Source organism: Cherax quadricarinatus, unplaced genomic scaffold (genome assembly GCF_038502225.1).
Source record: "Cherax quadricarinatus isolate ZL_2023a unplaced genomic scaffold, ASM3850222v1 Contig1400, whole genome shotgun sequence".
Classification (NCBI taxonomy): Eukaryota; Metazoa; Arthropoda; class Malacostraca; order Decapoda; family Parastacidae; genus Cherax; species Cherax quadricarinatus.
The window spans coordinates 66,569-76,789 of NW_027196426.1; the positions used below are offsets into that span (position 1 = coordinate 66,569).

The window sequence follows — 10,221 nt, forward strand, 5'->3', positions numbered from 1 at the left end:
AGTCATAGAGTAGTCAGGAAGTGGAATAGCCTAGCAAGTGAGGTAGTGGAGTCAGAAACCATACATAGCTTTAAGATGAGGTATGATAAAGCTCATGGAGCAGAGAGAGAGAGGACCTAGTAGCATTCGGTGAAGAGGCGGGTCCAGGAGCTGAGTCTCGACCCCTGCAACCACAATTAGGCGAGTACACACACACACACACACACACACACACACACACACACACACATGCATGCACGAACAACAGGCCTAGTGTCTAATCGACATGTGCCTAGGACCAAATGGTAACTAACACACACACACACACATATATATATATACAGTGGACCCCCGCATAACGATGGCATCACATAGCGATTAATCCGCATACCGCTTACTTTAATCGCAAAATTTTTGCCGCACATACCGATTAAAAACCCGCTCACCGATTTTCGTCCGAGACGCGTCCAATGTGCGCCCTCAGCCAGCCTCACATGTGCCGCCCGTGCCATTGTTTACCAGCCAGCCTCCGCGGTAACATCCAAGCATACACTCGGAATATTTCGTATTATTACAGTGTTTTCGGTGCTGTTTCTGGAAAATAAGTGACCATGGGCCCCAAGAAAGCTTCTAGTGCCAACCCTACACCAATAAGGGTGAGAATTACAATAGAAATGAAGAAAGAGATCATTGATAAGTATGAAAGTGGAGTGCGTATAGCCGACCTAGTCAAGCTGTACAAGAAACCCCAATCAACCATCGCTACTATTGTGGGCACCAGAAAGACAATCAAGGAAGCTGTTCTTGCCAAAGGTTTAACTGTGTTTTCGAAACAAAGATCACAAGTGATGGAAGATGTTGAGAGACTCTTATTGGTGTGGATAAATGAAAAACAGCTAGCAGGAGATAGCGTCTCTCAAGCGATCATATGTGAAAAGGCTAGGAAGTTGCATGAGGATTTAATTAAAAAAATGCCTGCAACTAGTGATGATGTGAGTGAATTTAAGGCCAGCAAAGGTTGGTTTGAGAGATTTAAGAAGCGTAGTGGCATCCATAGTGTGATAAGGCATGGTGAGGCTGCCAGTTCGGACCACAAAGCGGCTGAAAAATATGTGCAGGAATTCAAGGAGTACATAGACAGTGAAGGACTGAAACCTGAACAAGTGTTTAATTGTGATGAAACAGGCCTGTTCTGGAAGAAAATGCCAAGCAGGACCTACATTACTCAGGAGGAAAAGGCACTCCCAGGACATAAGCCTATGAAAGACAGGCTTACTCTTCTCATGTGTGCCAATGCTACTGGTGATTGCAAAGTGAAGCCTTTATTAGTGTATCACTCTGAAACTCCCAGAGCGTTCAGGCAAAAGAATGTCCTCAAGGATAATTTGTGTGTGCTGTGGAGGGCAAACAGTAAGGCATGGGTCACTAGGGACTTTTTCTATAACTGGTTACACCATGCATTTGCCCCCAATGTGAAAGATTACCTAACTGAAAAGAAATTAGAACTTAAGTGCCTCCTGGTGTTAGACAATGCCCCTGGTCATCCTACAGACGTGGCAGAGCGACTTTATGGGGACATGAGCTTCATTAAGGTGAAGTTTTTGCCTCCTAATACCACTCCTCTCCTGCAGCCCATGGACCAGCAGGTTATTGCAAACTTCAAAAAACTGTACACAAAAGCTCTGTTTGAAAGGTGCTTTGTAGTGACCTCAGAAACTCAACTGACTCTAAGAGAGTTTTGGAGAGATCACTTTAATATCCTCAATTGTGTAAACCTTATAGGTAAGGCTTGGGAGGGAGTGACTAAGAAGACCTTGAACTCTGCTTGGAAGAAACTGTGGCCAGAATGTGTAGACAAAAGGGATTTTGAAGGGTTTGAGGCTAACCCTGAGATGATTATGCCACTTGAGGAATCCATTGTGGCATTGGGAAAGTCCTTGGGGTTGGAGGTTAGTGGGGAGGATGTGGAAGAGTTGGTGGAGGAGGACAATGAAGAACTAACCACTGATGAGCTGATAGATCAACTTCAAGAGCAAGAGGCCAGACCTGGGGAAACTGGTTCAGAGGAGGGGAGAGAGAAATTGAAGAAGTTGCCTACTACAAAGATTAAGGAAATCTGTGCAAAGTGGCTTGAAGTGCAAACCTTCATGGATGAAAATCACCCTCACACAGCTATTGCAAGCCGTGCTGGTGATTATTACACTGACAATGTTGTGAAACACTTTAGGCAAGTCATAAAGGAACGAGAGGTACAGGCCACTATGTTATTATTATTATCACACTGGCCGATTCCCACCAAGGCAGGGTGGCCCGAAAAAGAAAAACTTTCACCATCATTCACTCCATCACTGTCTTGCCAGAAGGGTGCTTTACACTACAGTTTTTAAACTGCAACATTAACACCCCTCCTTCAGAGTGCAGGCACTGTACTTCCCATCTCCAGGACTCAAGTCCGGCCTGCCGGTTTCCCTGAATCCCTTCATAAATGTTACTTTGCTCACACTCCAACAGCACGTCAAGTATTAAAAACCATTTGTCTCCATTCACTCCTATCAAACACGCTCACGCATGCCTGCTGGAAGTCCAAGCCCCTCGCACACAAAACCTCCTTTACCCCCTCCCTCCAACCCTTCCTAGGCCGACCCCTACCCCGCCTTCCTTCCACTACAGACTGATACACTCTTGAAGTCATTCTGTTTCGCTCCATTCTCTCTACATGTCCGAACCACCTCAACAACCCTTCCTCAGCCCTCTGGACAACAGTTTTGGTAATCCCGCACCTCCTCCTAACTTCCAAACTACGAATTCTCTGCATTATATTCACACCACACATTGCCCTCAGACATGACATCTCCACTGCCTCCAGCCTTCTCCTCGCTGCAACATTCATCACCCACGCTTCACACCCATATAAGAGCGTTGGTAAAACTATACTCTCATACATTCCCCTCTTTGCCTCCAAGGACAAAGTTCTTTGTCTCCACAGACTCCTAAGTGCACCACTCACTCTTTTTCCCTCATCAATTCTATGATTCACCTCATCTTTCATAGACCCATCCGCTGACACGTCCACTCCCAAATATCTGAATACGTTCACCTCCTCCATACTCTCTCCCTCCAATCTGATATTCAATCTTTCATCACCTAATCTTTTTGTTATCCTCATAACCTTACTCTTTCCTGTATTCACCTTTAATTTTCTTCTTTTGCACACCCTACCAAATTCATCCACCAATCTCTGCAACTTCTCTTCAGAATCTCCCAAGAGCACAGTGTCATCAGCAAAGAGCAGCTGTGACAACTCCCACTTTGTGTGTGATTCTTTATCTTTTAACTCCACGCCTCTTGCCAAGACCCTCGCATTTACTTCTCTTACAACCCCATCTATAAATATATTAAACAACCACGGTGACATCACACATCCTTGTCTAAGGCCTACTTTTACTGGGAAAAAATTTCCCTCTTTCCTACATACTCTAACTTGAGCCTCACTATCCTCGTAAAAACTCTTCACTGCTTTCAGTAACCTACCTCCTACACCATACACTTGCAACATCTGCCACATTGCCCCCCTATCCACCCTGTCATACGCCTTTTCCAAATCCATAAATGCCACAAAGACCTCTTTAGCCTTATCTAAATACTGTTCACTTATATGTTTCACTGTAAACACCTGGTCCACACACCCCCTACCTTTCCTAAAGCCTCCTTGTTCATCTGCTATCCTATTCTCCGTCTTACTCTTAATTCTTTCAATTATAACTCTACCATACACTTTACCAGGTACACTCAACAGACTTATCCCCCTATAATTTTTGCACTCTCTTTTATCCCCTTTGCCTTTATACAAAGGAACTATGCATGCTCTCTGCCAATCCCTAGGTACCTTACCCTCTTCCATACATTTATTAAATAATTGCACCAACCACTCCAAAACTATATCCCCACCTGCTTTTAACATTTCTATCTTTATCCCATCAATCCCGGCTGCCTTACCCCCTTTCATTTTACCTACTGCCTCACGAACTTCCCCCACACTCACAACTGGCTCTTCCTCACTCCTACAAGATGTTATTCCTCCTTGCCCTATACACGAAATCACAGCTTCCCTATCTTCATCAACATTTAACAATTCCTCAAAATATTCCCTCCATCTTCCCAATACCTCTAACTCTCCATTTAATAACTCTCCTCTCCTATTTTTAACTGACAAATCCATTTGTTCTCTAGGCTTTCTTAACTTGTTAATCTCACTCCAAAACTTTTTCTTATTTTCAACAAAATTTGTTGATAACATCTCACCCACTCTCTCATTTGCTCTCTTTTTACATTGCTTCACCACTCTCTTAACTTCTCTCTTTTTCTCCATATACTCTTCCCTCCTTGCATCACTTCTACTTTGTAAAAAACTTCTCATATGCTAACTTTTTCTCCCTTACTACTCTCTTTACATCATCATTCCACCAATCGCTCCTCTTCCCTCCTGCACCCACTTTCCTGTAACCACAAACTTCTGCTGAACACTCTAACACTACATTTTTAAACCTACCCCATACCTCTTCGACCCCATTGCCTATGCTCTCATTAGCCCATCTATCCTCCAATAGCTGTTTATATCTTACCCTAACTGCCTCCTCTTTTAGTTTATAAACCTTCACCTCTCTCTTCCCTGATGCTTCTATTCTCCTTGTATCCCATCTACCTTTTACTCTCAGTGTAGCTACAACTAGAAAGTGATCTGATATATCTGTGGCCCCTCTATAAACATGTACATCCTGAAGTCTACTCAACAGTCTTTTATCTACCAATACATAATCCAACAAACTACTGTCATTTCGCCCTACATCATATCGTGTATACTTATTTATCCTCTTTTTCTTAAAATATGTATTACCTATAACTAAACCCCTTTCTATACAAAGTTCAATCAAAGGGCTCCCATTATCATTTACACCTGGCACCCCAAACTTACCTACCACACCCTCTCTAAAAGTTTCTCCTACTTTAGCATTCAAGTCCCCTACCACAATTACTCTCTCACTTGGTTCAAAGGCTCCTATACATTCACTTAACATCTCCCAAAATCTCTCTCTCTCCTCTGCATTCCTCTCTTCTCCAGGTGCATACACGCTTATTATGACCCACTTCTCGCATCCAACCTTTACTTTAATCCACATAATTCTTGAATTTACACATTCATATTCTCTTTTCTCCTTCCATAACTGATCATTTAACATTACTGCTACCCCTTCCTTTGCTCTAACTCTCTCAGATACTCCAGATTTAATCCCATTTATTTCCCCCCTCTGAAACTCTCCTACCCCCTTCAGCTTTGTTTCGCTTAGGGCCAGGACATCCAACTTCTTTTCATTCATAACATCAGCAATCATCTGTTTCTTGTCATCCGCACTACATCCACGCACATTTAAGCAACCCAGTTTTATAAAGTTTTTCTTCTTCTCTTTTTTAGTAATTGTATACAGGAGAAGGGGTTACTAGCCCATTGCTCCCGGCATTTTAGTCGCCTCATACGACACGCATGGCTTACGGAGGAAAGATTCTTTTCCACTTCCCCATGTAAGTGTGCATGCCTTTTTCAGTTTGTGTGTATTAAAATTAACATTTCATGTGGTAAAAAAAATTTTTTTTCATACTTTTGGGTGTCTTGCACGGATTAATTTTATTTCCATTATTTCTTATGGGGAAAATTCATTCACATAACGATTATTTCGCATAACAATTACCCCTCTTGCACGGATTAAAATCGTTAACCGTGGGTCCACTGTATATATATACAGGAGGGCCCCGCTTTACGGCATTCCGCTTTACGGCGTTCCACTAATACGGACATTTCAAATTATGACCAAAACTCGCTATACGGCTCCCCCCACCTGTCTTTCTAATACGGTCACAGAGGCCCACTGAGTTTGTTTACATTCTCCCTGAGCACATCTCCTTATTATGTCTGGAAACTTTCCAAAATTTCAAGTGTTTTAAAGTTATTGTATATTTTATATATATTGTACCTAAATAAATTTACACACTGCTTTCATGTAGGTACACATTAAAATCACTAAGAGTCTCTCTACTCTTGATGCAATAATAATAATAATATTAATAATAATAATAATAATAGTAATAATAGTAATAATAATAGTAATAATAATAATCTCTTGGGCGCATTAATGTCGCATATTACGTTAATATAGACATTTCCCTTAACCCTTTGAGGGTTTTCGTCGTACTAGTACGTCTTACGTGTAGGGGTTTTTGACGTACTAGTACGCATAAATTCTAGCGGCCTCAAATCTAGTGGGAGAAAGCTGGTAGGCCTTCATATGAAAGAATGGGTCTATGTGGTCAGTGTGCACAGTCTAAAAAAAATCCTACAGCACACAGTGCATAATGAGAAAAAAAAAACTGACCATTTTTTTGGAATGAATCAGCGACTTTGCAGTGTATTTTCGTATGGTATTTATTGTTGTATTCTAGTTTTCTTGGTCTCATTTTATAGAATGGAAGACATATTACAGAAATTGAGATGATTTTGGCTGGTTTTACAATGAAAGGTGCCTTGAAATTGAGCTCAAAGTAGCAGAAATGTTCGATTTTTACCAAACTTCAAAAGTAAACAAATCGTGCCAAGCGTGCAATAAACGTCAACTGGTGAGTCTAATATTCTTTCACAAGTGCACCAATAATATTTATACCATTTTTCACACTAATGCAGTAGTCTGCATAACAGTAAATCTTATATTTTTTGTGAGAATAAAAATTAAAAATGGAAAGCAAAAGAATATAAGAGGGGCCTTGAGACGTGACTAATGACTAGAGGAAATGTCATTTTAGTGCCAGGAATGTCTTTCTTGTTTATTGTGGACCCTATTCGGAAATTGGCATCTTTTGAAATTTGTGTGAAATTGGCAAAATTGCTAAATTCTGACCACTGTACAGTGGACCCCCGGTTAACGATTTTAATCCGTGCAAGAGGGGTAATTGTTATGCGAAATAATCGTTATGTGAATGAATTTTCCCCATAAGAAATAATGGAAATAAAATTAATCCGTGCAAGACACCCAAAAGTATGAAAAAAAAAATTTTACTACATGAAATATACATTTTCCCACACACAAAGAGAAGGATACATGCACAATAGTAGAGTAGTACATGCACAGTATATATTGTGCATGTACTAGTCTACTAAATGAAGAATAAATGACACTTACCTTTATTGAAGATGCAGCAATGACTGATGAGACACTGTGTCCTGGGAGTGCCTTTTCCTCCTGAGTACTGTAGGTCCTGTTTGGCATTTTCTTCCAGAACAGGCCTTATCACACTGTGTATGCCACTACGATTCTTAAATCTCTCAAACCAACCTTTGCTGGCTTTAAATTCACCAATATGAGCACTAGTTCCAGGCATTTTTCCCTGTTCACCTGGGTGTTAGTCGACTTGTGTGGGTTGCATCCTGGGAGACAAGATTAAGGACCCCAATGGAAATAAGTTAGACAGGCTTCGATGACACTGACTTTTTTGGGTTATCCTGGGTGGCAAATCCTCTGGGGTTAATTGTTTCTTGGTATTCTCAATAAGCCACACCAACAACGGTGCTACAGCAGCAGCAGCAGCTGACAGTGCAGCAGCAGCAGCAGCTGACAGTGCAGCAGCAGCAGCAGCTGACAGTGCAGCAGCAGCAGCAGCTGTACCACCTTAATCTATCTATGATATTTTTTTCAAAATTATATAAGAAACACATTATGTAACACACAAACATGATACATGCACCCACAGTATAAAAATTTATACAAATATATACGAGATGTTTACCAAACGGTTTGTAGAAGTGTCGGAAGAATTACGTTTTCTCTAGCCCGTCACCTGTTACTAGGGATAACTGTAGAAAAATATTCCTTTCGTATGCCTTCACTTTATAGCTATAATTCTGTACTAACTTGTACACAGTGTAAGAGTATTTGTTTCGTGATTTAATTATTATAATAATAATAATAATAATAAAAGTTTCAAAACTCTTACAAATGTAAGAATGTAAAAACACGTTTCACTAAACGCCTGACCGAGTGATCGTCCACAACCTGTTCAGTTTGTTTTTTTTACGCTGTCTGAGCTCGGTGTATCTCGTTCTCTCTCGTTTGCTCTTCGTTAACTAATTGGCTCTCGTTGACGATGGCATCTAAGCTTAGTTGTGATAAAAAGAAGAGTCGTAAGCCTCTTACTTTAAGTGCCAAGTTAGAAATGATTAAACTTAGTGAACAAGGTATGTCAATGGCTGAGATAGCACGTAAGCTTGGTTTGGCTCGTCAAACAGTTAGTACAGTTGTGAACAATAAGGAGAAAGTGTTGCAGGAAGTTAAAAGTGCTACACCAGTGACCACTAAAGTTATAAGAAAACGTGATAACCTTATTGCTGACATGGAAAAACTTTTAATGGTGTGGATTGATGATCAGACTAGTCACAAGGTGCCTTTAAGCAGAGCCATTATCCAGTCCAAAGCCCTAAGTCTCTTCAATTCTATGAAGGCTGAGAGAGGGGAGGAAGCTGCTGAAGATAAATTCTCAGCTAGCAGAGGCTGGTTTAATAGGTTTAAGGAAAGAAGTCAACTTCACAACATCAGAGTGCAGGGTGAAGCTGCAAGCGCTGACAATTTAGCTGCAGAAAATTATCCACTTGAACTAGCCGAGATAATAGAATGTGGTGGATATACCAAGCAACAGATTTTTAATGTGGATGAGACTGCATTATTTTGGAAGAAGATGCCATCTAGGACATTTATTGCTAAGGAAGAGAAGTCAATGCCTGGCTTCAAAGCTGCAAAAGACAGGCTAACACTCTTGCTAGGAGCTAATGCAGCTGGTGACTGCAAGTTAAAACCTATGATGATTTATCACTCAGAGAATCCTAGGGCCCTAAAGAACTATGCAAAAGGCAGCCTCCCAGTTTATTATAAATCTAATTCGAAAGCTTGGATGACTGCCAATCTTTTCATAAGTTGGTTCACGGACTATTTTAAGCCTACAGTTGAGGCTTACTGCAAGGAAAAGAAAATTCCTTTTAATGTTTTACTTGTTTTAGACAATGCCCCTGCCCACCCTACAGCTCTACATGGTATGTACAGGGAGATAAATGTTGCTTTTATACCTGCAAACACAACTTCATTACTGCAGCCGATGGACCAAGGTGTAATTGCAGCCTTTAAATCTTATTACCTAAGAAGAACTTTCATTAAGGCTGTAAATTTCCTAGACAGTGATAAAATGCCTGGGCCTAAACAAAATAAATTAAAAACCTTTTGGAAAGGTTTCACAATTTTGGATGGCATTAAAAATATTAGAGATGCATGGAATGAAGTTAATGAAACTACACTCAAAGGTGTTTGGAAGAATCTGATTCCTGAACTTATGGATGATTTTGAAGGTTTTGAGAATCCAGTGGGGGAAGTGTGTGTAAATGTTGTTGATATGGCAAGGGAATTAGAACTGGAAGTGGAGCCTGAGGATGTGGAAGAATTGCTTCTCTCTCATGATGAGGCTCTGACAGACCAAGACCTTCTTCTGATTGAAGAGCAAAGAAAGAAATTTCATGAAGAGGAGATCCATCCTGATGATAGTCCTGTTACCATTAAAGAAATGAAAACCCAGGATTTGGAAGAAGCTATCAACCATATAGAAATAGCAATGGCAATTTTTGAGAAGATTGATCCAAATTTTGAACGAAGTTCAAAAGTGAATGCAACCCTTTCCCATGATGTTACATGCTATAAAGAAATTTTAAGGGAAAGGAAAAAAAAATCCATGAGGCAAAGTTCAATGCTTTCCTACTTTAAGAAAATATCATGCCAACCTTCAACATCAACAGCCAGCATTCAACAGCCTTCAACATCAACAGCAACAGCCTTCAACAGCCTTCAACATCAACATACACCCCTTCAAAAGCTTCACACAAGTCTCCAAAACGAATCAAATTAGTTGAAGAATTAGAGGATGATGGTCTGCCATCTCCTGATTTGATTCAATAACTACATTGCCACTCACCTCTCACACATTCATATTAAGTAATTAAAGGTATGTAATAAATGTACTGTGTGTAATTTTACTTTTCATTGTTTTTTTTAATGCTTAGTTCTATTGCTAATTTAATATATGTCAGTGTAAATACGTTATCTAGCATTTATATGCATTTACAAGGAAAATAAAAGGGTGTTCCACTTTACGGCAGTTTCC

The 10,221-nt window shown here is 40.4% G+C and overlaps 1 protein-coding gene across 1 annotated transcript; it reads left to right on the forward strand.

Annotated features, from left to right (window-relative positions):
• The first annotated feature begins 8,109 nt into the window (after positions 1-8,109).
• On the forward strand, positions 8,110-9,966 carry LOC128699466 (tigger transposable element-derived protein 1-like). The gene has a single exon (XM_070080982.1). It carries the CDS (start codon positions 8,167-8,169, stop codon positions 9,964-9,966), a length of 1,800 nt encoding a protein of 599 aa, XP_069937083.1. The 5' UTR covers positions 8,110-8,166.
• Positions 9,967-10,221: the final 255 nt, after the last annotated feature.